Below are 27448 nucleotides of genomic sequence, written 5' to 3'. Positions count from 1 at the left end.
CCCCTGTGCCGGATCGGCGACCAGCGGGGAAGGGACGGATGGAGAAACCGCAATTTTTTCGGATGGTTCCGCGGGGGGGGCGGGACCCGGCGGGCTCTGTGGGAGGGTCGGAGGGTCCCCTGGGTGTTCCGGGGGGGGCCCCTGGGGGCTCCGGGGGGTCTGGGCTAGGGAAGGGGTGAAATGCGCCCGGCCCCCGCATGTTCCCACCTTCAATCCGATCGCTCTCAGAGGCGATTTGTGTTGCGGCCCCCACCCCCAGCTTTGGTGTAGCTAATAAACGTGTAGGCGCGGCTTTCCGCGTCTCCTGTTCTTCTAACGTCTTGCGTAGGGCCTCTTCTACTTTCCCCCATGCTTTGAGGTTTTTACCACTGCCTGCGGACTTAGGGTCCTCTGCTGAGGCGGCAGTGCACTTCTCCCGCGCTTCCGAATATAATATATTTACCGGACGTCCAATTGTCCCCAGCTCTAGGAGCCTTGCAATAGCAAGATCAGAATTCCTGAGCTCACCTTTAATTCCCCATTGCTCATGAGCCTGACTTACGACCTTTGCGATTGCTTCCATGATTCGAGGGCATCCCCTCCGCTGCACTAGACCAGCTCTGCAGCCGCCGTCCTCTGTCCAGGCGAATCCCCGTTCCCCAGGCGCTAATCGGCTTCCCGGGTTTTTGGCACCAGTTGTTGCCTTCTGATGCAAGGCATGGCAACCTGGTTCCGAGGAAACGGCACGGCGACCAAAACTCTCCAGGGTCACTCGGGCACCAATATGGTGGACGATCTAAAGGCCTTTATTGTCCTGTCTCGTCGGGTTTTATACTCGGGAAAGTTTTTTCTCTACGTCAGGGGGTCTTACCTTACTGTAATTGGTTAATAAGGAGTAGAAAGTTACTAATGTTAGGGGGGACTACATTCTTGGGTGATCCCTTATCACTAGGCGTTAGGGGGAGAGGAATCCTGCTGCTTTCCGTGACATCGCGAGATTTTCCGAGCGCCTGACCCTATCTACCACACCTAACAAATCCAGACTTCTGCTTGGATACTTTGAAATGGCCAACCAGCTAAGTCATGACCTCCTAATGTTGTTATTCTCATCACCTTTTTATTTATCCTTTGGCAAGTTACGGATACATCCTAAATCCAAGAATCCCAGTGCACTTACAGTTCCTTAAAAAATGATCACACAAAGCTTGAGTACCCCAGTGGGTTTTCTGATGCATGTCTTCTAATATTTTCCTAGAAGTACATTTTATTAAGAAATTGTCTTCCATCAAGAAGTTTCCATTTCCTGATTTATCTTGTTTATTTCCTGTCTTGTTTAATTCGTTTTTCTCAGCTTCCCTAAACTTTGGAATTTTTTCCTCGTTTGGAGTTAATATTAACATAACTCTTTCAGCTCCATTTTCTGCTGCATCCTTAGCTTTGTGATCTGCCAAATTATTTCCTCCTCTTTCTGGGGTCTTTCCCTTTTGGAGTTCTCTAATATGTACTATAGCTAACTCTTTTAGGTGATTGTAATGCCTCTAAAACCTCTAAAATAACTTCCTCATGTATTAGTCCTTTTCTTCTTGAATTAAGTAATCTTTTTCCTTTCCAAAATTTTTACAGGTATGTACTACTCTAAAGGCATACCTTGAATCAGTATATATAGCTTTATTTTGTGTTAAATATTCTAGTGCTCTTTTTAAAGTATATAATTCACAAGTTTGAGCTTACTAGTTTGAGGTTAATTTCCCTTTTTCCATAGTTTGCATATTTTTCCCATCGAGTACTACATACCCTGTATTTTCTCCTTTTGCAAGGAGATCTATCTCTGTTGACTAACATAACTCCCAAAGGACTATTGTTTTTCCTTTTTTTCCCCTGTATCCAACTTACTGGTTTTCTGTCTCATTTTTCAAGATTTTATCTATTCATCTTCTGCCTGTGTTTTTCGCATTCACTAACAACCTAAATACCGCTTTTCTTTCAACTACACGCACAAAAATAAAAAACTTTTGTCTCACACTTCTTTCAGTACAATACACCTCTCTCCAAGGAAATATAGTGAAGGTTAAAATAGAGAATATACATTACCTATACTTTCATTCATCTACATTCCCTCACTTTTATTTCTCACTCACTTCCACACATTCTTTCCCACCCTCAGGGCACAGAGTGGATCCCTGTTGACAGAGAATCGCGGGTCCCTGTGGCCCCCCTCACCTTGGGGTGGCCTCTGGGTCTCAGTATCTCCGGGCCTCCTGGGAGGGCCCTGACTCTGCTGCCTCCGGTGCCGTTCACCTGTGAGGCTGATTTGTGTGTCACTCACACTCTTTAGCCAGGGCCCCCTCACACGCCCTGGGGACAATGGCCCGTTTGCAGGTCACCTGTACCTTATGCCACAGCCCCCACACACCCAGGAGAACAATGGCTTATTTGTGGGTCACACACTCCTCTTTCCACAGACCCCCCCTTCCCACCCCCTGAGAAGCTAAAGCTGATTTTGTGTGTGACTCACTCTCACACACAACACAACAATAAGGTACCTTTTGTTATGAATGATCAAATTGAGAGCCAAACTTATAAGAAAAATTAGCAAAGATTTATTAATTTGTCTGTGTGACTGAAGTTCCGTCGTCAAAACCAGCACAGCCAAGGGTCAGCGTCGAGCCCGGGTTCGGTGCTGGGTGAACATGGATCTGAGCTCCGAATGTCAGTCTCCCCCTGTTCACAAATGCTGCGTGACACAGCGAGTTCTTTTACAGTTTATTCTGCTCGAGGCAGAGATGACCGAATGTTCTTTGTGTCTCTTCCCATGCATAACCGTGTTTTTACCTGTACAGAGGTGGACAAAGACTCAGTCCAGGTGTCTGATGTTGTCAGTAGACCCTGGGGAAGTCAGCATTCACATGCATCAGGGTGGGGCTGTGGATCATCTTGGTAGCTGTATAATTGTCGAGACAAAAATCACTCTTGGCTGGACCTGGTGACCCGGGGAAGCCAGCGATTATTGCCCTGGAAGCTTCTATTCTTTCATTAAAAAGCCCGATTTTTATCTCAATCAAGTCCAGGAACTGGATGTAAATGAATAAGACACTGCTCCCTGCCAGGATGGTCAAGAGACTTAGTGTGGAGTTTACAATATTTTATACATTAATAGCATTAATTATCTCTACCATACACTTTCACATCACCTATTACAAGTTTAGGTGTTTCTGGCCAGTCCTGGTGCTCTTGGATATCCCTCAACCTAGCTGTGCTGTCCAACCCCAGATGCTCTTGAGCATATCCTCAATCCGGTAGAATTTTGCACAACATTGAATGCTCTTGGAATGTTAATTCCTCAACCCAGCAGGTTTTAATTCTGGATGCTCTTGGGCACTCTGATATTACTGCGCCTGAGTGGGCTGCTGCTGGTGAGAGAGAGACGGTGAATCTTGTTTCTTGAATCAGAAGGCTGAATTTATTGAGATATCATATATAATACATTAAGACTATGCTAAATAGAATATAGAGAGAGGTTTGCAGAGCAGCTAGGCTAGGCTAAGAATAGGTAGAATGAATGTACAACAAAGTTTAGCCCAAGGACTCAGTCCCCTAGCTTGCACTGGTGATTGGCCCTTAATTATAAACATAGAAAATGAGCCAATCAAGAAACCCCTGTTACGTTCCACAACATCTGATAATAATTGTTTACCTTTTCTTCTGAGGTCTCTGGCCTCCAGAAGACACAGAAATCCGAAAGAAAGGATTTCTGTGGAGAAATGTCTGCGACACTCTTATCCCTCAACCCAGCAGGTTTTTAGGGGCCCATTTTGTCCCGTTTCCTAGTGGATTGGACTCGGAAACTCCTGCTCCCTTCCTCCGAGGGGTTTAGCCCCTCTCTGAGACCCAGTCCCAGTTACCCCGGGGGATTCTCTCACTCCTGTTAACATTCACTTCATCTCTTTCCTGGCCACTTAGCGCGGAAAGTCGGAAACGCAGCCTGGGAGACTCCAGCACTCACTTGGCAGGTCTGGCACAACCAGCCCTCCTCTCATTCACACACATTCATCCCTCTGTACCTGCCCCCCTGAGAAACACTTACCAATCCCTTTTCCCAGGGGTCTTCATGCGCATTACTACTCTTAGGGGGCCAATTACCACGGTTGTAGGGAGCCTTTTCCCTTCTCTTTGTTTTATTGTCTCCTTTTGTCCACCATAACCTGCGTCTGTCGGTCATCCCAGGGGAGACAGAGCGAGGCTGCCAATGGGGCAGGGCGGGCCTTCCCCACTCTGACTCTCCTAAAGCACCGCAGCGAGGTGTTAGTAACATCCTCTGCTACCAAATTGTGAAAAGCACCAATCACTTGCTTTTAAAATTTTAAAACCATAATAGTAATAAAATGGTTATGAAAAATAGTAATACAATTAGAGTAATTACAGTTTGGAGAAATCAAATTAGGACAATATGAGACAAGAAATACAAAGAGTTACGGATGTCCGGGTACCTTTTTCTGGGCAGCACAAGCCTGAAAAACGACACCGGTTAACACAGGATTAACCATTAAGAACAATAGCCTGTTGCATATTCATACACTTCATACATGATGCATAAATCCAAACACAGGATTCTGTCTGGTCAGTGCCAGCTTCTGCCTCTGAATCCTAACAGCAGCTTCGAGGTGGGAAGAAGTTCATTTCTTCTGATAAGAGAGCAATAAATTCTTTTTCTCTGAAAGATTTAGGTATCCTGTGGCTGCTATCTCGCTCTAAGTCCTTTCTTTAAAAAAAGTCTCTTACCAAGCATAGTTTATATGTTAACATTTTTTAATAACCTAAAACCATATTCAACTCACTACTTAAGAGAATTAATACAGCAGTACTTTCTAACACAAGACATATAATATTCATTTTAATATTTGGGATAACCCAATCACAAAATATGCATTTTTTACAAGTATAATCCCACCTACTTCCAGTCTCTCTCAGTATGGTCCCAGCTGCCACCAGCATGGTTCCAGTTGCTTCCTCAATCAACTCAGTGAGTCCCAGTATGATGCCATTTGCTCCCAGTTGCTCCCAGTCAGGCCCAGTATGGGGGATGATGTGCAGGGAGTGCTCACTGTGACACTCAGTTCCTCCCAGTATTAGTCCAGTCACTCCCAGTATGGCCCAAATATAAGCCCAGTGTGCTCCCAGTCTCTGCCAGAATAAACCAGTTTTGCTCTGCATGGTTCCAGTTCCTCTCTTTCACCCTCACTTTCCTTCCAGTCACTTCCAGTATCTCCCAGGGTACCCCAGTTCCCTCCACCATCTTTCTAGTTCCTTCCAGTATGATCCCATTTGCTCACAAGCACTCCCAGTCAGCGTCAGAGTAGTGGCACTCACTGCCAGTATGATCCCAGTCACCACCAGTATGATCCCAGTTCATCCCAGTACAAGCCCAGCAGTTTCCAATCGCTGCCAGCATGCACCCAGTCACTCCCTGTTCTTCCCAGTTGCTCCCACCATGATCCCAGTTACTCACAGCTGCTCCCAGTCATCCTCAGCATAATCCCAGTCACTCGCAGTATATCCCATTTGCCCCTAACATGGTCTCAGTTGCCTCCTGCAGGCTCCTGCTCAATCCCAGTATGATCCCAGTGTCCATCATTGCCATCACAGTCTGCCCTGGCATGGCAATATGATCCCAGTATGATATCTGTACAAGCCCAGTACAGTCCCAGTCACCCCCAGTACGATCCCTGTCCAGCCCAGTCCCTGGCAGTGCTGCCACTGCTGGGATCCCCCAGCCCTGTGTGCGTTCCCCCCTGGCGGATGTGCCGAGAGGAGCCCCAGGGGCTGGCAGTGCCCAGGCAGGGTCCCCAGCAATGCCCAGTTTGGATGTGCAGCCCCCAGTTTGCTTCTCCTTTGGGCCGGGCCGGGTTCCCCCCGCCCGCAGCTGCTGGAGTAGCCGAGAGCCCCGCGCTGCCCATCCCGACCTGTCCTGGCTCCATCCCCGCTCCTGCCATGGGCTGCGAGGGCTGCGGGAACGGGGCAGCGAGGGTGTGGCTGCTGCTGGGGGAGGAGGAGGAGGCAGGGAAGGGCAGGGATGAAGGGTGTTATAAATTGGAGTGGACAATCTGCTGAGTGAGTATAATCAGATTAACAATTTTTATTTATTACAGCAAGCAAGGCAAAAAGCAGATCAGTGCTGGGCGACAGGGGAGTCTCCGCTCCGCCAACTGCCGCCCGCTTCTGGTATTTCGTGGGATTTATATACAGTCCTGCTTCCGGGTTAGCGTGTCTTTCAGGGTAGTACTCTGTGCATTCTCCTCCTGTTGCTAGGCGGTCGTAGTCTGCCTCCCGGTGGTCCGAGGACGAAGGCTGGTAGTCTTTCACTTCTTGCCCCACGATCAACCTTTCCTTAGTTGGTATGGTTGCGCTGGTTCCTGGAACTTTAAGCTTACTGAGCAGATAAGCAAATATTGTGCTATCAATCATAGCAGGCCCGCTACCCATGTCAAGGGCCTTGCCCCTTACTCCTCGGCAAACAATAGGCACATAGCTACGTATAGTTACACATTGCTTATTTAGCCTTTCAACATATTTGCTTCTAACATTTTGCAGTTTAAGCCTTATGACATTTATTTTGCAGTATATTAGCCCGTTATATTCATCTTGCAACATACTAGCTTGTTACATCTTTCTTTGTGGTTTTTCTATTATTGGCTTTTCCCCTTTTCATAGTCTTTAGCAACTTGATGAACAAACTAAGACATTAACTCATTACAAAGGGGGAGGAGGAGGTGGGGTTAGGGAGGAAGAGCAGGGGGAGGGATGGAAGAGAAGGGATGAAGGCAGAGAGCAGCAATGGAAGGAGGGGAAGGAGGTGGGGTTAGGGAGGAGGACGAGATGGGATGGAAGGGGAGGGATGGAAGAGGAGAAGGAGGTGGGGATAAGACAGAGGGGGAGGAGGATGGGGGATGGAAGGGGAGGAGTGGGGAGGAAGGGACAAAGGCAGATGGAGGCTGAGCTGAGGGAAGCACGCTGTCGATCCCTGCCTGAATTCGCAGCCCCCACCTGTGGGATCATCGCCCCCCCATCGCGCCGGTGAGCGGGGAGGGGGAGCTTGGCCCGGATATCACGGGTGGTCCCTGGGTTGGGGCTTTTGGGGGATGTTTGGAGACTGAAGAAGTCCAAGGCTGAGCAGAAAAGGCCCCTTGAGGGGACATCGGGGGTGGTGGTGGCGGCTGCCGGCAGAGGCAGCCTGGAGGAGCAGAGCCCTGTGTCCCCCAGGAGCCCAAAGGGGGGAGCCCAGAGAGGGGGGAGCGCCGCCATTGGCGGGAGCCTCAAGAGCCTGGAGAGGGGCAGGGGGGACTCCTTGGAGCCACTGCAGGCCAGAGCAGAGAATGAGGGGAGAAGGGAGCTCGGGAGCCCAAACAGCCCCGGCATCCCGAAATGGGGAGAGCGAAGCAGGGGGAGCTTTTGGCATTGCTGGGACTGCCAGCAGCCTGGGCAGGGTGGGCACCAGGCACGAGGGGGACCCCCAGTCCAAGCGTGACCCCAGCAGCTGGGACAGGGGGGAACCCCCGAACACCAGAGAGGAGGGACCAGGGACGGGGAACTCCTGGGAGGCTTTTTCAGGGCTGAATCTGGGTGTTTGGGAGGTTTTTCTGGAGCCGAGGTGGCCGGTGACTTGTAGACATGGACTTGGGGAAAAGGGACTTTCAAACTCAGTGTGTGTTGGGGAAGGTGAAACAGGAAAGCCTTATAAATATGATTGTCTTGAAAATGATTTTGAGAATATAGAAAGTGTAAGGAAGACTGAAATGAAAGCAAGATCTGAGATACCTTAGTTAGTGAACAATTGGAAAACAATGGTGTGGCCCAACTGAAGGTAATCCCCTTTTGATGAAACAATTCCCTCTGCTTGATGACAGGTCCAAGGGTCAGAGCAGACCCCACTAGCTCAATAGAAGGGGTCCAAAGAGGAGTTTTTAGGGTGTAAAATGTAACAGAGTATGGTGATGTAATGATTCTTACACACTGTATGTAAATTCTGTAGGATTTGTATCTTGTACTAGATTGGTTGGTGAGAAATAGGATATTCAACACAGAAGAAAATTTATTGTGTTATGATCGGAACGTTGCTCTCTTATGCTCTTGCCTGTCTTAGTCTTTTACCTTCTTACCCTCTCTACCCCTCTCTTCTCTCGGGCCTGCTCCGAGCTGTGCCTTGCAGCTCCAAGCAGGGCCCTGCACCCAGGCCCTTTGCAATAAATCACAAGTTCCACGTCCTGGCTGCAGAGCTCTCTCGTCTCTGTCTGTCCCGACTGTCCTATCCCCCTGTGCTCCTACAAACGCGCTCATCCCTTGTTTTCCCCAAACCAGGATTTCCCATTGCCAAGGCCTGGGAGGCTGCGAGGAAGAGGAAGATGCCCCGGGACACTGAGGCAGGTAAAGAGGAAGTCAGTGCCCCTTTCCCCTCTGTGCTGCTCCATCTCCCAGCCCAGCCCAGCCCCAGCTGCAGCTCAGCCCTGGGGGGATCTCCTTGCCCTTGCCTGTGGCATGGAGGCAAATCCCATCCTGTCCTTGTCCTTCCTCCCCCAGAGCAGGAGCTGAGCATGGAGAGCAGGGAGGACAAATGCCCGCGGCAGAACCTGGTGGAAGAGGCCGTTTTGAGCGGCTCCACGGCGCAGGAAGCCAACGGGGAGGAAAAGCCCCGGAGATGCCGCACGAGGAGGGGCTGCAAACGCAGCCGGCGGGGATCTGAGGGGGAAAGAGCCAGCCTGGGCCGGGAAGGCGACCAGAGACGGAGCCAGAGCTCGGAGCTGGTGCTCCGTGAGCAGCTCCGTGATGGGGAGAAGCCCCACACGTGCGTGGAGTGTGGGAAGAGCTTCAGGCGGAACTGTGACCTGATTGTGCACCAGAGGATCCACACTGGGGAAAAGCCCCATGAATGTGGGGAGTGTGGGAAGAGCTTCAGCCAGAGCTCCAGCCTCATGAAGCACCAGAGGATCCACACTGGAGAAAGGCCGTACAAGTGTTCCGAGTGTGGGATGTGCTTCAGCGTGAGCTCCAGCCTGATCGTGCACCAGAGGACCCACACTGGGGAGAGGCCCTACGAGCGTTCCAAGTGTGGGAAGAGGTTTCAGACCAGCTTCGTTCTCCTCCAGCACTATCGGATTCACAGAGAGGAGAGGCTCTTCCAATGCCCCGACTGCGGGAAGGGATTCAAGGACAACTCCGCCCTCATCACCCACCGGCGCATCCACACAGGGGAGAGGTCCTACGAGTGCGATAAATGCAGGAAGAGGTTTCCAACCAGCTCCAGACTCATCCGGCACTATTGGATTCACAGAGAGGAGAGGCCCTTCCAATGCCCCGACTGTGGGAAGGGATTCAAGCACAACTCCACTCTTGTCACCCACCGGCGCATCCACACAGGGGAGAGGCCCTACGAGTGTGATAAATGCAGGAAGAGGTTTCCGACCAGCTCCAGACTCATCCGGCACTATCGGATTCACAGAGAGGAGAGGCCCTTCCAATGCCCCGACTGTGGGAAGGGATTCAAGCACAACTCCACCCTCGTCACCCACCGGCGCATCCACACTGGGGAGAGGCCCTACGAGTGTCCCCAGTGTGGGAAGAGCTTCTCCAGGAGCTCTCACTTGACCCGGCACCAACAGAGGCACCGGTAAGGGAAGCCCTGTGAGTGCCCCAAGTGCGGGCAGAGCTTCGTGCGCTGCTCCAGCTCCATCCCCCACTGGAGGAGGCACTTTGGGCACAGCCCTGGTCACTCACATTCCCTGTGATCCATGTTGGGAACACACCTGGCTGCTTCGCCGTTTGGTTTGGCATTAATTTTCCTCTCCTTCACCTTCATCCTTTAAAAACACCCAAAACTGGGTTAAATGAAGGAAATTCATCGTATATATCTGACGTTGCATAATTTCTCAGTTGTTTTAGAGGGAATTTAGGATTTGGGGACGCATTCTGTGTCAAGTCCTGCTGTTGCCTAGAGGAAGGAATTTGATCTCACCCTCCTTATGTTGCTAAGAACTCCTCCCCTGACCCCAACCCCAACCCCAACTCCACCCTTGGGATATCCTATAAAAACTCCACGACTCTGCCTCTGCCCTGTCTTTGGGAGGTAAGGAATGGATTTCCAAAGGATCCGCCCTTTTCCCACTGTATTCCAAGCAGATGAACCTGTTTCACTGGATTCCCAGAGGATTCTGACTCTGTCGCTGTTTTTTTTTTCATTTGTACTACTGCAGTTCTATTTTTGATTTTTCCTAATAAAAAGCTGTTATTTCTACTCCCATATCTTTGCCTGCGAGCTCCTTAATTTCAAAAATATTTAATATTTTTATAGTTTATAATAATAATAATAATAGTAATAATAATAATAGTAGTAGTAGTAGTAGTAGTAGTAGTAGTAGTAGTAGTAAAAGGGAGGGAGTGTACATTTATAGTTCCTGAAATATGTAAACTGGTTTTTGGATATACAACAGGCTGATGTAATTAAAATCAGATTAATTAGGGGTGTCCCCGAAAATAACTAGGGCGGTCTTGGTGGCCAGAACAACTTTTGCTAAGTTGTCCTTGTCTCGCATGATATCAGCCTGTTGCATATTCATCAACTTTTTGCATATCCATAAAGTACTTTACATATTCCAGGAACAAAATTGGCGTCATCCTGTTCGGGGATCCCACCTCCCTCCCAGCTCAATTTGAGAAGTCCCATCCCCCTCCCAGCTCAGTTTTGGGATCCCATTCCCCGCTATCTCAATTTGGGGGTCCCTCTGATTGGCTGGAAATTACCCCGTATGGTCTCTGAGTATTTACCGCAGTGAGAGGCCTTGGTATGGGCCTGGCAACTGATGAGTCAGAGTCGAGCCGGGCGCTGATTGGCTGAAAATCGCTGAGCGGGGCCAGTGCTCTGAGTTTGTGCCCAGCAACTGGATCGTCATCAGTGCCATGCGTTCTGACTGGTCGGGATCTGTTTTGGGGTGGGGATGGGAGGAACTGGGGTTACTTGGGATTTCTCTGGGTTTAATTGGGGTTTTTTTGAGGTTTATTTGGGGTCGTTTATGGACTATTTAGGGTTTATCTTGGGTTTTACTTGGTTTATTTGGAAGTATTTGGGTTTATTTGAAAGTGTTTGGGTTTGTTTGACCTTCTTTGGAATTATTTGAGGTTCTTGGGGTTATGTTGTTGTATATGAAATTATTTTTTAGTTGTATTTGAAATTATTTGGGGTTTTTTTGACTTAATTTGGAAGGCTTTTTTTGTTTTTTGGGGTAATTTGTATTTGTTTGGGGTTATTTGGCGGACTTTTAGGTATTGTTTGGAGGTTTTTTTGCGGTTTATTTCAAGTATTTGCGGGTTATTTTGGTTATTTGGGGGTCATGTGGGTTCAAAAAACTGGGAATATTTCTCCTGCAAAAAATGTGAATTTTTCCTTAAAAATTCGAGACTTTTTCCCCAAAACACTGGGAATGTTCCCTTAAAAATCACCGGCTTCTCCCAGCCAATAGCGGCGCGTCCTGCCCCAAACCATCCAATCACTGCACTTCATCTCCCAAATTAACGAGTCATGGCGCACCCCGCCCCAAACCATCCAATCACCGCGGGTCTTCCCTCAGGAACACCGGCCTTCCCATGCGCCGATCCAACCAATCACCACAGGTCTCCCATCAGCTACTCCTGCCTCTCTCAATCTGAACCAACCAATCACCGGGCATCTCCCCTCAGCAGCGCCTGCCTCTCTTTCCTCAATCTAACCAATCACTGGGCGTCTCCCCGCGGCAAAGCCCGGCTCCCCCCCCACTCCTGTCAATCGCTGTGCCCTCTACGAAACCAACCAATCACCGGGCGTCTCCCCGCAGCAACTCCCGCCCTCCTCGCGCCGCTCCAGCCAATCAGAGCCGAGTACGAAGCAACGCCCCCTTACCCGGGGCCGAGCATGGAGCGGGCGCCCCCTCCCCCCCCACCTCTTCCCCGGGACCCCCTCAGGGACCCCCAGGAGCCGCCCCTGGCTCGGGCGGGTCCTGCGGGAGGCGCTGGAGAGAGCGGGGGAGGCGCTGGGAGAGGACGGGGGGCTCCGGGAGCTGCTGAGGAGGCGCAGGGACAGGTGAGGGGTCCTGGAGGGGTCGTGAGGGGAATTTGGGGAGGGGTCTTCAGGAGGTTTGGGAGGGATTTGGGGAGGGTCTGGGGGGAACTTGAGGGGGTTTTATCGGGGTCTGGGGGTGCTGGGGGGGCTTTGGAGGGGAATTTGGGGAGGGGTCCTCGGGGGGTGTCACGATCCTCACGGACGGGTTTTGTGATGGTTCGTGGATTTGATCTCAGGGTGCAAAAAGAACCGACACGGTACAAGGGGGTTTGCAACGATAATCGAAACAAATGCACCTTTATTGAATGACCACAGCAAAATGCGATAGAGGGATTAAGGGAGAGAAAGAGATGGGGGAAGAGAGAGACAAAAGAGAGAGAGAGAGAGAAAGACAGAGGGGATAGAGCTGCCAAATGTAGAGACGAAGTCCTTTGGTCCAGTCCAGTTGAGGATCCGCCTGTTGCGTTGGGGAGGTCGCAGAGGCCCAGTTCATCTGGACCCCAATTATACTTTTTTTCATTGGGGCAAGGGGAATGGATTTTGCAGCCGAAACAAAGGTAGTTTATTGTATCTTTGGAGGGGGGGGGTGGGAAATAAGGGTACACACAGTCCAAGTTTGTCAGCAGGCGAGAGTCATTGATTTCATTGTCCACTGCCTACACCTGCAACATCCACCTTCGTTTGGGCAGCTTTTCTTCCCCACCCTGTACACCTCCCCCGAGTTGGAGCTTTCAGTCCCAGTCTCTGGAAGAAGGTGAGAGAGGCCTTCTCACATAGGGATTTCATGTCTCAGTCTCTTGAACAGGTTTCTTTCATTTCTTTCCCTGGCAGAGAGAAAAAGGCACCATTGCTCCTGGGCCGGGCGGGCAAACCTCTCCCAGGGCTGACTGGCAGAGCTCTGCTCTGCTCCCGAGCAGCCCGGGGGCGCTTTGGGAGGCGGCTGTTCCCGGGCACCCTCCTCTGCCGGCCCTTTCCAGTCTGCTCATCCCTCCCTTGGTGACAAGGCCCTGCCGCCCACGAGCACGGGGACTGTGTGGGGCGTTGCGGGCACAAAGGAGAGGGGCAGTGGGGAGAACGAGGTCTCACCTGGCCAGCAGACCCACTGCAGAGTGGTGGGTGTCGGCACGGAGCAGCGTGTCCCAGGCACGCTTGCGTTCCATGGACAGCACCACGTGCTCATAGCGCATTTGGCAGAGCAGGGCCTTCAGGGTCTGCAGTGCAAAGCTGTGTGCAGAGCAAAGGCCAGGTCATGCTGGGAGCCCCGGCTCCTGCCCTGGGGCATGGGAGGGATGGGGAGACTGGGAGGACTGGCACGGAGCACCTGTTGGGGTTGGTGGAGAGGCCGTGTTGCTCCTGGCATCCCTGCCAGAAGGTCTCAACCTCTTCTGGCATCTCCTGCGTGCTGATGTAAGCTTGGAAGAGCAGATGCAGAAAGAGACTGGGGAAATACTCCAGCACAACAGGCGAGCGCCAGGCCAGATTGAAGATTTTCCACAGTGCCACGGTTCCCTGCAAGAAATAAAACAGCCAGAGACAACGCTCAGTGGCCAAGACATCCACGTGGCAGGGCCCGAGCATGCGAGGGAGAGGTTGAGGGACACGCAGGGGGAGCAGCCAGCCTGGTGCCCCTGAGCCCTGCCCCTAAGGCAGGATTCAGCCCAGTGCCTGAGGCAGGGAGATGCAGCTGCGGGGAGCACAGAGAGCTGGCTGCTGGAGAGGCGGCCTGGGGGCTGGCAAAGGCCGGCACCAGAAACTCACAGCCAGGGCAAAGACTCCTGCGTCGTCCCCATCGGAGGTGCACACGCTGTGCACGGGCCAGGTGCTCAGCACATGGAGGAGCAGCTGCAGCGCCGGCTCCGCAGTCCTGCTCGAGGACATGATGGTTCCCCACATGGTGGCAGCAGCTCTGTGGGGTCAGAGCTCTGTGTCAGGGCGGGCTCGGCCACAGCGCCGTGGCCTGGGCAGCTGCTGGGCCCCGCGCTGGCCCTCAGCCCTGCCTCTGCCCACTGCCCCTGGCCGGCAGCGGCCAGCCAGCCCACGTGGGTACAGGCCCGGAGGGGCAGGGAGGGAGCGTGGCACCAGGCTCAGGAGCTGACATGGCAGCACTGGAAAACAGAGGAGCCAGAGGATCCTGGAACTGCCCGCCTGTCTGGCAGTCAGCAGGGACAGGCTCTACAGGGTGACGGGCCGGTGAAGCCTAAGCCCTCAAGGGACGTGGGGCTGCCCTACCTGTCACACGATGGGGCCCAGCGCAAGAGGGTGATCAGCACGACACAGGGGTGTTCCTGGGTCAGCTCCAGAAGGGCCTTGTCCAGCCTGTGCCCAGCAGACTCATTGGCCGTGAGCCACTGGTGGATGTACCTCACCATGGCGTGCACCTGCAGAGGGCACAGGCAGACTCGCAGAGCTGCCAGAGCAGCAACTTCCCCTGAGAAGTGCTTCCCTTCCAACCGCATTGGGCCGGGTCTCAGAGGCCGAGGGAGCCCGGCAGAGCCGGCTGGAGGCGCCACACCACTGCTGGGGCCATGGAGCCCTTGCCCAGGCTGCTTACTTGCGTTGGATTGGAGACACCCTCCTCCACAAGCAATTTCAGCATGGCAGCACCAGTCTCGGCATCGAGGAACGGAAGGTTGGCCAAGACGCCCGTGCCCACACCGGTGGTCTCTTTCTGCCAAAGGCACGTGATGAATTCACAGAGGGTCTGCAGGAGAAGGGCAGCAAGAGAGGGAGAATCCATGGAGTGCTCCAAGCCTGGTGCTTGGCTGAGCAGTGCCAGCAGGCCCAGCCCAGGCGGGGATGGCCCCAGGTACCTGCGCCGTTCTGTCCAAGCGGCCACGGGTGGCTTCCTGTTCTTGTGTCCGGTCCTTGGCTGCATCTGGCAAAGAGCGAGCGCAGCCAGAGCTGAGGGGCTGCGGGAGAGGCCAGAGAACACAGCCCAGCCCTGGGCTCCCCCGAGGCAGGGAGAGCCTCGGGATGCCCCGGGGGATGGAGCGCGGCTGCCAGGGGCTCCAGCCCAGCTTCTGTCCTATCCATGGATATGTCCACAGGGATGGGATGGGATGGGATGGGATGGGATGGGATGGGATGGGATGGGATGGGATGGGATGGGATGGGATGGGATGGGATGGGATGGGATGGGATGGGATGGGATGGGATGGGATGGGGCCAAGATGGCTGCAGGCACCAGCCCTGTGGCCCAGCTCTGACACTCACGCTCCTGCAGCATCTGGAACTGCTCCAGTTCTTCAGGCTGCTGTGCTGAGGTAGCTCCAGCCTCTTCCTCCTCCAGCCAGGCCAGCTTGGGCACGCTGGGGCGTCTCTGCTTCATGTCACTCTTTGCAGTTATGAGTGCTTGCTGAAGCAGAGAGGCCTCGGAAGGGCTGAAGATGAGCAAGTGCTGCAGTTGTGCCTTGAAGGCTCCTGCAACAGAGGAGCCTCGGGAAGGCTACAGGACAGGAAGTCCCGCAGTCTGTCCTCGAGGGCAGCAGCAAGAGAGAAGTCTCAAGAAGGAAATAGGACTGCAAGTCCCACAGTCTGTCCTCGAGGGCACCGGCCGCAGGGATGGCAGACGCTTGGGAAATGCTCCACGTCCCCAAGTCCCGCAGCCTGGCCTCGAGGTCACCTGCACCGGGAACGCCTCGGAAAAGCTCCGGGACAGCAAGGAACGAGCTGGCTGTGTGGGGGCTCCTCACAGCACTGCTCTGTCCCATCCTGTCCCGTCGCGTGCACCGAGCACTGTGGTGTGGCCATGGCGCCGCCAGCACCTACGTCACGGCGTGTCACAAAGGGTCACCCTCGCACACTCTGTCCCTTTCCATCCCACGGTGACCACAGTGTACTGTGTCACAGAGAGCCCCAGGACACACCTCCACGTGCCCTGGGGACACCCCCACCCCACCCAAACTGCCCCAGCTTGCAGGCAAGACCTTGCCCCAAGTGTTGAAGACACAGCCCAGCAGGAACTTTAGCAAGGGCCCAAACAAGAAGCAGCTGCTCCTCTGCTCTGCCTGCTCAGGGCAGCAGAATGAGCCCCCACGGCTGCCAGCGCAGCAGAGCAGGAAGGGCACCGGGGCCTTCCACAGGCCCTGCCACGGCCTCTTTGGGACCAGTCCCGGTGTTGGGTGGCCGGCACACTCGCAGGGGCGTGACACAGACACGGGACGTGTGGCCCAGAGCTCCAATGCTGCTCTGTCCCCTGGGCAGCGCTGGCAGCAGCAGCAGCTGTGGAAGAGTCCCTGCCAAAGGAGATTTGCCATGCCCAAGGCCTGCCAATGCTGGTGCCTCTCTCCTGCCACAGAGACCTGTGGCCCCGGGGGACATCTCTGCCAGAGGACAGCCAAAGCCAACGTGCCTTGGTGTCTATGTGATCTTTTCTGCAGGTGGATGTTGGCAGGAGCACCTGGAGCAATTGGTGGCCACACTTGGTATCTGTCAGAAGGCAGAAGCTGTTGTCCCTTCCTGGAATGATTTTTGCTCGGAAGTGATTATCTGCAGCACAAAACCACCATCCACTATTGACATTCACAGGACAATGACATTCTTACAGAGATGCTGTCAAGTCGCCTTGTGTGCTTCTGGCTGCTTTTCTTGCTCTCTGGATGAAAACATCAGCCCAGCGTCTGATGGCCAATGCTGCGGGTGCTGCCCATCTGTCTGTGGCCAGCAGCTCGTGCCCAAACACAAGCGGGTGCCTTCTGGGCAAGGGGATGGACTGGCACGAGCAGCCATTTTCCCTGGTGTCACGGTTTGATGCTGGCACAATGCCAGTGCCCCCATGAAAATACATTCTCCCTGGTGTCTGCTGTGAGATGTGACCAGGAATACAGCGAAGCAGGATCCAGCTTCAGAATACAAAGAAAAAAATCTTTATTAACTTACAATATATAAAAGAAACACACAGAAAGAATGAAAACCTTCCAAACATTCCTCCTCCCCCCCACCAAATTCCCAATACATCACAGTAAGGCAAAACCTTGGACTCGCAATTCAGTTGCCAACACTCAGGTCACCAACTGTCAGTCCATCACCACCCCTCAGATAATCAACTCTACGTTCATCAAGGAGAGAGGAGTCCCTCTTGTGCCACAGGCTTCCCCAGGAAACACAGTTGAAACCTCTTGTGTTTCCGTATCACACCTGGCACCACCCGGAGTTTATTTGCCATTGTGACATCTTCCTTCCATGCCCAGTGCTCTCACCACTGCACATGGACCAGAGCTGCTTCTGGGGTTCCCCTTTTAAGGATGCTTTGCCAGGTTCCAAAAATGAGCACAGTCTCTCACTTTTGGGACACCTGTCCCCCCCAAATTCACCCCCTGGGGCCGAGGGGGTCTCAAGAACAAAGATCTTCTTCCTCACTGAAGGCAGATGGCACCACCACCCTCCTCATCCATCTCTGTTCATGCCACTCCTTCACATCACATCCCTGCACTCTCTTGGCTCCAAGCCATTGCCTCCCCCTAAATGCAGTCTCTGTGTCACAGGAAAAATGGTTCTGTCCATGGCTATGCAAGAAAAGTCCAGCCAAAGTCCACTCCATCATCTCCTCCCGCCTAGGATTCTTCTCAGCTTCTTCTGGCATCTCTCACTTGCACGGACTTTGATCACATTTGCCTATTTTCTCCTATTTAATCCCTATCTCTCGTCTCATTCAACTCCAGGAGAATCAGCATTTGTAAGGTTTCCATCACCCAAGAAAAGGGTTAAAATCTCGGGCTCTGCCTATCCAGAACTCCCACGCTGGCCCTGCCGGGCACCTTCTCTCTACACCCCTTCGCCTTCTCAGCTGTGCTGCCAGCACAAGATAGCAAATTTCAAGGTGGCACAGGCACAGACACCGGCTCTCTCTCTCTCTGTGGCCGCTGCCCGGTGCCTCTCAGCGCTCCTCCACCCTTCCATCCTGCAGGGGCCTTCACCTCCCTTCTCTGTCCAAGGCCCGGCTCTCCTCAGCCGGCCGCTTGGCTTCCCCTCCCGCACCCAGCCCGCAGCCGGGCAGGGCAGCTCTGAACCTTTCACCCACCGGAACCAAGAGAGCTTCCCCTGGGAGTTCTCTGCTTTTAACCCCCTGTGCTCTCAGAAGTGAATCCATGTCCTCAGGGACCACACCAGGCGCCAATATTCAAATCTGAGCACAGATTGGTTTGACCACAGTATCCCAAAAAACTCACTTCCTTTTCAAACCAGGACAGCGGGACCAAGGGATCCGAACAGAAAATCCTGAACGACCTCAGTAACCCAAAAAATGGGCTTAAATGTGAAATGAGCGGCTCTGATTGGCTGGTCCAGCACAGCCCGCGCCTCTCCATTCCCGCCCCCACCTGCCCAACGCCCCAAGGTTCCCCCTGCCCAAAAAACCCCCAGCCCGGGGCTGCAGCGTCCCGGAAAGGCCTCAGCCAATGGCAGCGCAGGCAGGAGGCGGTGCAGCCAATGAGAGCTCGGGGCGTTGGATTGCCTCATCGGTTGCTGGGCAGAGCCTGTGGCCGATCGCAGCCCAGAAGCGGCGGCAGCCAATGAGAGCGCGCGGCGCTGCCGAGCCCGCCCTGCTCCGGACTGGCGCTCCCAGCGCAGCGCGGCTGCTTTGGGGCTGCTGCTCCCTGCCCGGCCCCGGCCATGGGGCGAGGGGCGGCAGCTGGGGCCCTGCTGGTGGCACTGGTGGTGCTGGGAGCCCCCCCGGCTGCGGGCGCGGAGCTCTCGGGTGAGCGGGGGGCGGGAGGCGCTGGGACAGGGGGGAGAAGGGGGAAAAGGGGGCGAAGGGGGGAGGCCGGAATGGAGGGGGAGGAGGAGGGGACCCCCCAAAGGGAGAGCGGGAGGGGCTGAGGTGTGGGGGGAGGAGAGGTAGCGGTGGGAGAGGGTGTGGAAGGGGGAAAAGTGGAGGTGGGACACCATATCTGAGCGGGAGGGGCCTGGGGATTGGGTAATTTGTGGGAAAATGGGGAAATAGGACCCCAAAAGTGATTTGGGGAGCGGCCGGAGGTGGGAGGGGAGAGGATGTGGAAGGGGAAATGGGGGAAGGGCGGCAAAGAGGAAGCGGCAGCGCGGGCAGGAGGGTCCCATGGCGGCCGTGGGGCACAGGATGTGCGGAGTGGGGATCCGGGGTGGCCCCGGAGCTGTGGGGGTGCTGCTGGGGGGGGTGCTGGGGGGCACCCCCTGTGCTGTGGCCTGCTGTCACAGGAGTGTTCCGGTTTTTGGCAATGTCCGAGTGTCATTTCATAAACGGCACGGAGAAGATGAGGTTCGCGGTCCATGAGGTACATTTACAATCGGGAGCAGTTCGTGATGTTTTACACTACGTGGGCTTCACCCCCTATAGGCAGGGGTGGGCCAGTGACTGGAACAGCAACCCGGCCACACTGGAGTACGCACGGTCTGTGGTGGACATGGTCTGCCCGTACAACTACAAGGGGGTTGGCCCATTCAGCACCGAGCGCCGAGGTGAGCGCGGGGCAGAGCGTGTCCCCTCGGGCCCTGCCCAGCCAAATCCCTGGGGCCCCTCAAAACCTCCCTGGGGATCAGCCCAGAGCCCTCAGCCCTCCTTGTGCCCATCCCCGGGGCCTCCTGTCCCTGCCACTGACCACCATGGCTCGCCCAGTCCATCCCAGTCCCTCTCATTGCCCATTTCAGCGTCCATTTCAGCGACGCGTAAAGCTGACGCTTCTCATCCAGTCAGAACGCGACCCTTTGATGACTCATCTGTTGCCAGGCAGACCCGCAGCGCCGAGTGCCCCGCGCTGGACTCGGCCTCGCAGTGCCCCGCACTTCATTCCCAGCTCCTTCCAGGGCCACCGCAGTCCCTCCCAGTCCCTCGCAGCCCATTCCCAGTCTGTTCTCACTTCATTCCAGTTCACTCTCAGACCTCTAGCCTTTCTCTCAGTGCCACCCATTCCCTCCTATCTCTCTCATTGCCACCCCAACCCATCCCAGTCCGTCCCCAGACCCTCCCAGTCCATTCCCAGTCCCTCTCCAGCCCAGCCCTCCCCTCTCTCTCCCAGTGCCCCCCAGCTGATCCCAGTGTGTCCCCGCTCTCTCTCTCGCTCTCTCTCCCAGTGCCCCCCAGCGTGTCCATCTCGCTGGTGCCCCCTCGAGCTCCCAGCCCGGCCCCGGCCGCCTGCTCTGCTCCGTGATGGATTTCTACCCTGCTGCCATCCAGGTGAGGTGGTTCCAGGGCCAGCAGGAGCTCTCGGAGCACGTGGTGGCCACCGACGTGGTCCCCAACGGGGACTGGACCTACCAGCTGCTGGTGCTGCTGGAAACGCCGCCCCGGCGCGGGCTCAGCTACAGCTGCCAGGTGGAGCACGTCAGCCTGGAGCAGCCCCTGAGGCGGCACTGGGGTACGGGGGAGCCCCTGGGGGCGCTGGCAGAGGCGCTGGGCTGTGCTGGGAGCTACTGGGAGGGAGCTGGAGAGAGCCGGGCTGGAACTGGGAGAGGAGTGGGGGCTGGGCAAGGGCTGGGAAGGGGTTTGAGGGATGCTGGGGAGGGCTGGGAAGGGATTTAGGGGGTGCTGGTGGGCACTGGGAGGGAATTTGGGGGTGCTGGGTGTGACTGGGAGGGAGTTTGTGAGCGCTGCCATCCTCTCACCGTCATGTGTCCCCCTTCACCCCCTGTCTTTCCACATCCCCTGTTCCCTACCCAGAATGGTGATGGCCAGTGGCGTCAGAGATGCTCTGAAGTTTCCCTCATTTGCCTCACAAGGACAGACCCTGAGGAGCCTTGCTGCAGTTCTTGCGTGGTTGAGGTGGATGGTCACCAAGTGATCGTGCGCAGCTGTGCCTGCTGTGCCCCCACGGTCTCACGCCTGCTTCACCACCCCACAACAGCCCATGAATTTCCCCACTCTTGGCCAAATGAACTTTCTGAGCTAACTCTGGTGATCCCCCCATGGAAGATCCCTCATCTGCCTCACGACCACTGTCAAAGACAGAGACTGAAGCCCCTGCCCAAGGACTGAGGCTGAGACCCTTAAAATTCTAACACAGGGGCACTGGCCTGACTGAAGTGGCATGTTTGCCAAGTGCTGTCTGCAGGTGTGTTTGCTGGACCAGGACTGGTTTCTCATAGACACCAATCCTGAAGCAATGGGCCCCACTCACTGCTGAGATTGCCTTGTCCTGTTTTGGAACATGGACTGTCCATACCTGTTTTCAATACATTTATCCTCCATTGTCTTTTCCTGTTCCCCCCTCAGCAGAGGACTATGGAGGACCCCTGAGTTAACCAAAGATTTTGAGATTTTCCCCAACGTGACAAGACAGATCTATTGGCCAGACTACAAGGATTTCATCTCTCCATTGGTAGCTATTCCCTCCCCTCTTTTTCTCTCTATCCTTTATCTCCTTCCTAATCCTTCTATCACATTTGCTGTGGGCACTCAATAAAGGTGCATTTGTTTTGATGAATAGTGAAATGCCCTCTGTGTTGTTTTGCACTCTGAGATCAGTTAATGAACCATCACAACCTCACCTGTACAAGTGGATTGTGACAGGCTGCGCCGTCCTGGGCCCTTCTTCTAAATACAGCGCTGACCAGGCTGTTTGAGATTTTCCTTTTTTCCCACCAATTCCTTCTCCTCTGGACCCAAACCTCCCCTTCCCCCCTAGCCACCTCTCCCCCTTCCTGCCGCGCTGCTGCAGCTGGCCCTGCCCAGGGCCTGGGTGACAGGGCTGCTCGCCCTGTGCAGGAGTCAGCCGGCCTCGCCACCGCCCTGTGAAAAACCAATCACTTGTTTTAAAATTTTAAATGTTTAATAGTAATAAAATAGTTATTAAAATATTAATTAAAAAGTAGAGCACTAAGAGTTTGGACAATCAGAGTTAGGACAATAAAGGACAATAAAAAAACAAAGAATTATGGACGTTTGGATGCTTTTCTCAAAAAAGCATGTCAGCTAACAAAGGGTTAACCCTTAAAAACAATACCCTGCTGCATATTCAAAAATCTCATACATGATGCAAACATTCCCTTCAAACTAGGGATTTTTCTGGTTATTGTCACCTTACCCCCTTCATCTGTAAATCATGGTTTGGCTCCATGGAGTCTGAAAGAAGGAGGTGGAAGGAGCCTGGTCGTTCCCGATAAGGAGGTAATAATTCTTCTCTTTGGGGTTTTAGTGTCTTGTTGCTGTTTGCTCTGTGCAAAGAATTTCTTGCCCATCTCATCCCTTTCTTGAGCTAGTTAGGAAAGTATCTTACATCACAGAGTTTCTATTTTAATATTATGCTATAGCCTAAAACTATATTTGCCACACTACTTCAGAGGATTAACACAGCATAACTTTCTAACATAACACATATAATATTCATTTTAATGTTTGCGAAAAGCCAATTTTATAATACTCATTTTTCACAATAACAACACCCATGACACCAGTGGCAAAGCTGAGACCAAACATTAAAGACTGTGCCCCTCGTGAAGAGGAGACCAAAGAACTGCACCCCTCCTGTGAGGAGATCAAAAGCCTGAGGAGATTGAGCTGTGAACTTATAAGGTAAAAATGTATTCATTTAATCAAGTATCATCATTTCTGTTACTTTATCCTTTGTAATTAAGCCTGAAATGCTTTTCTATTCCTTGTTAATTTAGCTGAATAATGTTCATTTTGGTTTTGTAAAACTATTCAGTCATAGTCCCGAGAATCCCCTTATTTTAAGTTATTCAGCATGCATTGATCAGTTTAAAAACTGGGGAGTTGTGGAGTGCCCCTGTTCCTAAGGGACAGGAATTTGGTCCCACCCTCCTTGTGTTGCTGAGAACTCCTCCCTTGCCCCGAACCCCAACTTCCCCCGGGATCCCCTATAAAACCCCCCTGCCCTGCCTTTGCCTGGTCCTTCATCCCCATCCTGCCCCTTCTCGTTTGTTCCCCTGCTAGGCGCCAGCAGCTGCGCCCTCCCTGGGCACGATGAGCCCAGCTGCAACACCCCGCAACAGCAGGGACCCCAAAAACTGGTCAGGAACCCCAAAATCACCTCAAATCCCCAAACTCCGGTCAGGGACCTTGAAATTACCCCAAAGCCCCCAAATTCCAGTCAGAGACCATGAAATTACCCAAAAATACCCTAAAAAAGCCCCCAAATACTACAAAACTCCAGTCAGGGACAACAGAATTATCCAAAAATATCCCAGAAGCCAGTCAGGGTTACCAAAATCCCCCAAATCCCCACAAAATCTGGTCAGGAAACCCAAAATGACACTGAATCCCCCCAAAATTGCCCCAAATCCAGTCAGGATCCCGCAAATCCCCTCAGGACCTTGTAAAATCCCCTGAGGACCCCGCAAAATCTCCCCCCAAATTACTGCAGGACCCCCCCCAGATCTCCTCAGGACCCCGTAAAATCCCCTCAGTAATCCCCAAAACTCCCCTCAAATCCTCTCACAACCCCAATTCCCCATAGAGACCCCCCAAAAAACTCCCTAAAAACCTTCACGAGCGCCCAGTTCTCCCTCAGCACCCTCCAAAGCCCCTCACATCCCCTCAGCTGCCTCACATCCCCTCACAACGCTCCAAATCCCCTCAGGACCCCCAATTCTCCCTCAGGACTCCCCAAAAAGTTCACCCCAAACCCCTTCATTATCCCCCAGTTCAACCTCAAGAGCCCCCAGACTCCCTCACATCCCCTCACAACCTCCCAAACCCCTTCAGGACCCCCCGTTGTCCCTCAGGACCCACTAAATTCTCTCAGGACCCCCAGTTCTCCCTCACGACCTCCCAATTGTCCCTCAGATCCCCCCAGTCCCCTCAGGACCCCCAGTTCTCCCTCAAGACTCCCCAGACCCCCTCAGGACCCCTCCCAATCCCTTCATAATTCCCCAACCCCCTCCTAACCGCCCCCGCCCCGCTCCCGGTGCTGACCGCGGTCGCCGTCGCACATCTCGCGCGGCCGGGGCGGGTCCCGGGGCTCTCTTGGCGTTCCCAAATTCCCGCCCCGCCCCCACGCGGCCTCAGCCCCGCTCCGCCGCCGCTGGGCCCCACCGGGACCACAATGCCCACAATGCACCGCGTCTCTACCGGAAGCGACCATCGATGCCGCCGCAGGGGGAACTTCCGCCAGTACTTCTGCCAAATGCGGCTTCTGATTGGTCTGCACCGCATTTGGCACTTCTCGCCAGAAGTCTCGTGAGAGAAGCAGCGCGACCATCTTGGTTGAGGGCAACTCTGTGGGCTCCTCAGAGCGCTCCGCATTCCCGCATAAATCCAGCCGGGAACAGCGGAATTAGTCCGCCTGGAAATGGCGGGATGGAGACTTAATCCCCTGGGGATGGAGCCTAAATCCCCTTCTGCTGAGCCTAAATCGTCTGGGATTCAACTAAAGCGCCCAAATCCTGGAGTTTTCCATGGATAGGGGCGGTACTGGAAAGGGCGGACGGTGACGCCACATGGCCCCGCGCCTTTCCGGCCCCTCCTGAGGCGGCTCTGACTTTTCCCGGCGCCGATCCCGGGGCCTGTTCTGGGCCGGGACCGGAGCTGGTCCCGGAGCTCCTTCGCCACCGGTGCGTCCCCAGGGCGATCCCAAGGTGTCCCCAGTGAGCATGGAGCCCCAAGAGGTGCGACGGGAAGGGGGGGGCAGTGGGGGGTCGGGGGCACACGGGGCGAAAGTGCGGGGTGGCAGATGGGTTTGGGGGGGTGACAAAGGGACAGAGGGGACAGCAGAGCCCTCCAGGAAGGGGACAAAGGGGAGCCCGGGAGGGCACAGGGATCATCGCAGGAGGCCATAAGTGCCACTAGGTCCCTGATACCTCCCTGTCCCCTCCCCAGCTGTCCCCGGCCCTGCTGCAGCCACAGGTCACCGTGGTGGCCATCCTGGGCGAGCTGCTGGACACCCTGCCCAGCCTGGACGAGATGACTCTGCTCGTGTCCCCATTGCACCTGTACTGGGACCTGATGGACTTCACCAATGAGCTCCGCGACAGCCTGTATCGCATTGATGACACCTGGAGGCACTGTAATTTCATCTCTGATGATGATGACCCCCCCACCTCCCTGAGCCAGGCCCTGGCCACCCACAAGAGCAGCCCATGCACACGCTGGATCTGTGTGCGAATGAAGGCCTGGAAGTGGCCACGGTCAGTGGCTGCACTCAAGGACAGGTGGGCCGAGCTTGCCAGGAAGGCCACCAAGCTCCCCAATGCCTGCAGGGATTTGGCCACCAAGGCAGCCGACAGGGCGGCCACCGCCACTGCCCGGGCCAAGGAGCTGCAGGACAAGGCTGCCCGTTATTGGACAGCTCAGGAAAACATGGTGAAGTTTCGTCAGGCCCTGGGCGGGGAGGACGGGGCTGAGGTGGTGGTCAGGCATGAAGCCCAGGTGAGGAGAGATGCCATGGTGGCTGCCAGCGAGGCAAGAAGGGCCACCATGGTGAGACAGCGGCTGGAGGTGGCCCTGGGGCTGCTGGAGCGCTTGGTGGCCGCATGTGACGAAGCCACCGCGTTCCCTCGGGAGCTGCAGCGCAGGGTTGGGGACATTGGGTCCATCCTGCGCTGGATAAATCAGGTGCCCTCCAGTATCCGTGAGGACTTGGTGGTCAAGGTGGCTGTGGCTGAGTGGCTGTGGGAGGCCAACGCCCACCTGGCCAAGGATCACCTGGTGGGGACACTTCAAGACATCATCAAGTTCTATTTCCATGATGGTCCCACCAGCCTCAGTGCCCGTGAGGTGGCTGAGCGGTGCCAAAGAGCCATCGATGACATCCCAAGGCTCCTTCGACCCCCGGATTGTCCCCAGAGTATACCCAATGTGTCCCCAGTGACCATGGAGCCCCAAGAGGTGTGACAGGGGCAGGGAGGGGGGGAGAAGAGACAGGGACAGAGGGGACACTGGAGGCGGCAGGGGGCAGTTGGGGATGAAGGTGATGCACAGGGTGGTGAAAGGAACAGGGGGTCACAAAGGGCACAGGAGGCAGTGGCAGGATGGCAGGAAAGGGGGAGGTGACAGAGAGGGGAGGGGGCAGAGGGATATGGAGGGCACAGCAGTGTGGGGACACGGTGGGGTGGCAGAGGGGACAAGAGGCTGACAAAGGGACGGAGGGGACAAAGGGAACCCTCGAGAGCAGGGGGCTACCCCACGAGGCCGTAAGTGCCACCAGGTCCCTGACACCTCTCCTGTCCCCTCCCCAGCTGTCCCTGGCTCTGCTGCAGCCACAGGTCACCGTGGTGGCCATCCTGGGCGAGATGCTGGCCACCCTGCACAGGCGGGATGAGATGACGCTGCTGCTCATGTCCACAGTGAGCCTGTACCGGGACCTGGAGGACTTCACTAGGGAGTTCCGGGCCACTCTGTATCCCATTGATGGCACCTGGTGGCGCCAGGATGTCCCTGTGGATGAGGATGACCCTCCGGTCTCCCTCAGCCAGGCCCTGGCCGCCTACAAGAGCACCCAATGGACCACCTCGTTCCGTGTGGAAATGGAGGTCGGGAAGTGGCAGCGTTCAGTGGATGTACTTGTGGGCAGGAGGGCCAAGCTGGCCTGGGCAGCCACCAAGCTCTGCAACACCTGCAGGGTGATGGTCACTGAGGCAGGCTACAGAGCTGCTACTGCCACTGCCCAGGCCAGGGAGCTGCAGGCCACGGCTGCCCATTATGGGACAGCTCAGGAAAACATGGTGGAACTGGGTCAGGCCCTGGGCAGGGAGGAGGGGATGGAGGTGGTGGCCGGGCATGGAGCCCAGGTGAAGAGAAAGGCCAGGGTGGCTGCCAGAGAGGCAACAAGGGCAACCATGGTGAGACAGCGGGTGGAGGTGGCCCTGGGGCTGCTGGAGCGCTTGGTGGCCGCGTGTGACGAAGCCACCGCATTCCCCCGGGAGCTGCAGCGCCTGCTCAGGGACACCAAGGCCACCCTGAAGGGGACAAAGAAGCAGTCCATCAATGTCCCCAATGCCTTGGTGACCAAGGTGGCCATGGCCGAGCTGCTGTGGAAGACCAACACCCGCCTGGCCAAGGATCACCTGGGGAAGACACTTCCAGATGTCATTGAATTCTTGTTCAATGGTGGTCTTGACAGTCCCAGTGCCTGTGGGGTGGCTGAGCGGTGCCAAAGAGTCATTGAGGACATCCCAAGGCTCCTTCGACCCCCAGAGTGTCCCCAGGGTGTCCCCAAAGTGTCCCCAGTGAGCATGGAGCTCCAAGAGGTGCGATGGGGGGTGGGAGGCAAGGTGGACGGATGGGACACTGGGGAGGGAGGGGGAAATGAGGGATGGAGGGGACACAGGGGGTGGCAGGAGGATACAGGAGGTCACAAAGGGGACCGGAAGGAATGGCAGGAAGGGGGGAGGTTCCAGAAGGGTGAATTGGAAACGGGGGGGATGGGTGCATGGGGGGACTTGAGGGAGAGGGGACACGAGGGCTAGTGGGGGGTGGCAGAGGGGACAGCAGTGGGAGCGAGGGGGGTAGGAGAGGGGACAGCA

The 27448-nt window shown here is 55.0% G+C and overlaps 1 protein-coding gene, 1 long non-coding RNA gene and 1 pseudogene across 6 annotated transcripts in view; all 3 read left to right on the top strand.

Moving 5' to 3' along the window:
• LOC134432715 (uncharacterized) overlaps positions 1 to 27448 on the top strand; it is a 321669-nt gene that overhangs the window by 281387 nt on the left and 12834 nt on the right. For 3 of the 5 annotated variants that reach the window (XM_063181609.1, XM_063181608.1, XM_063181605.1), the window contains exons 1-3: positions 24189 to 24592; positions 24804 to 25811; positions 26162 to 27172. In XM_063181609.1, coding sequence (XP_063037679.1) covers positions 24578 to 24592; positions 24804 to 25811; positions 26162 to 27172 — 2034 coding nt within the window. In that variant the 5' untranslated portion in view covers positions 24189 to 24577. Of the gene's footprint in view, positions 1 to 24188; positions 24593 to 24803; positions 25812 to 26161; positions 27173 to 27448 lie in introns of those variants that run through there. The other 2 variants (XM_063181607.1, XM_063181610.1) reach the window with 2 other exon arrangements.
• LOC134432661 (class II histocompatibility antigen, B-L beta chain-like) lies at positions 19249 to 20828 on the top strand (annotated as a pseudogene).
• LOC134432662 (uncharacterized) lies at positions 20926 to 21446 on the top strand. Its single transcript, XR_010031386.1, has 2 exons — positions 20926 to 21078; positions 21240 to 21446. It is a non-coding gene; the product is annotated as an uncharacterized LOC134432662 (long non-coding RNA).

Source organism: Melospiza melodia, assembly GCF_035770615.1.
Source record: "Melospiza melodia melodia isolate bMelMel2 chromosome 7 unlocalized genomic scaffold, bMelMel2.pri SUPER_7_unloc_1, whole genome shotgun sequence".
In the NCBI taxonomy this organism is placed as follows: Eukaryota; Metazoa; Chordata; class Aves; order Passeriformes; family Passerellidae; genus Melospiza; species Melospiza melodia.
This window is presented reverse-complemented; position numbering and strand designations above follow the sequence as displayed.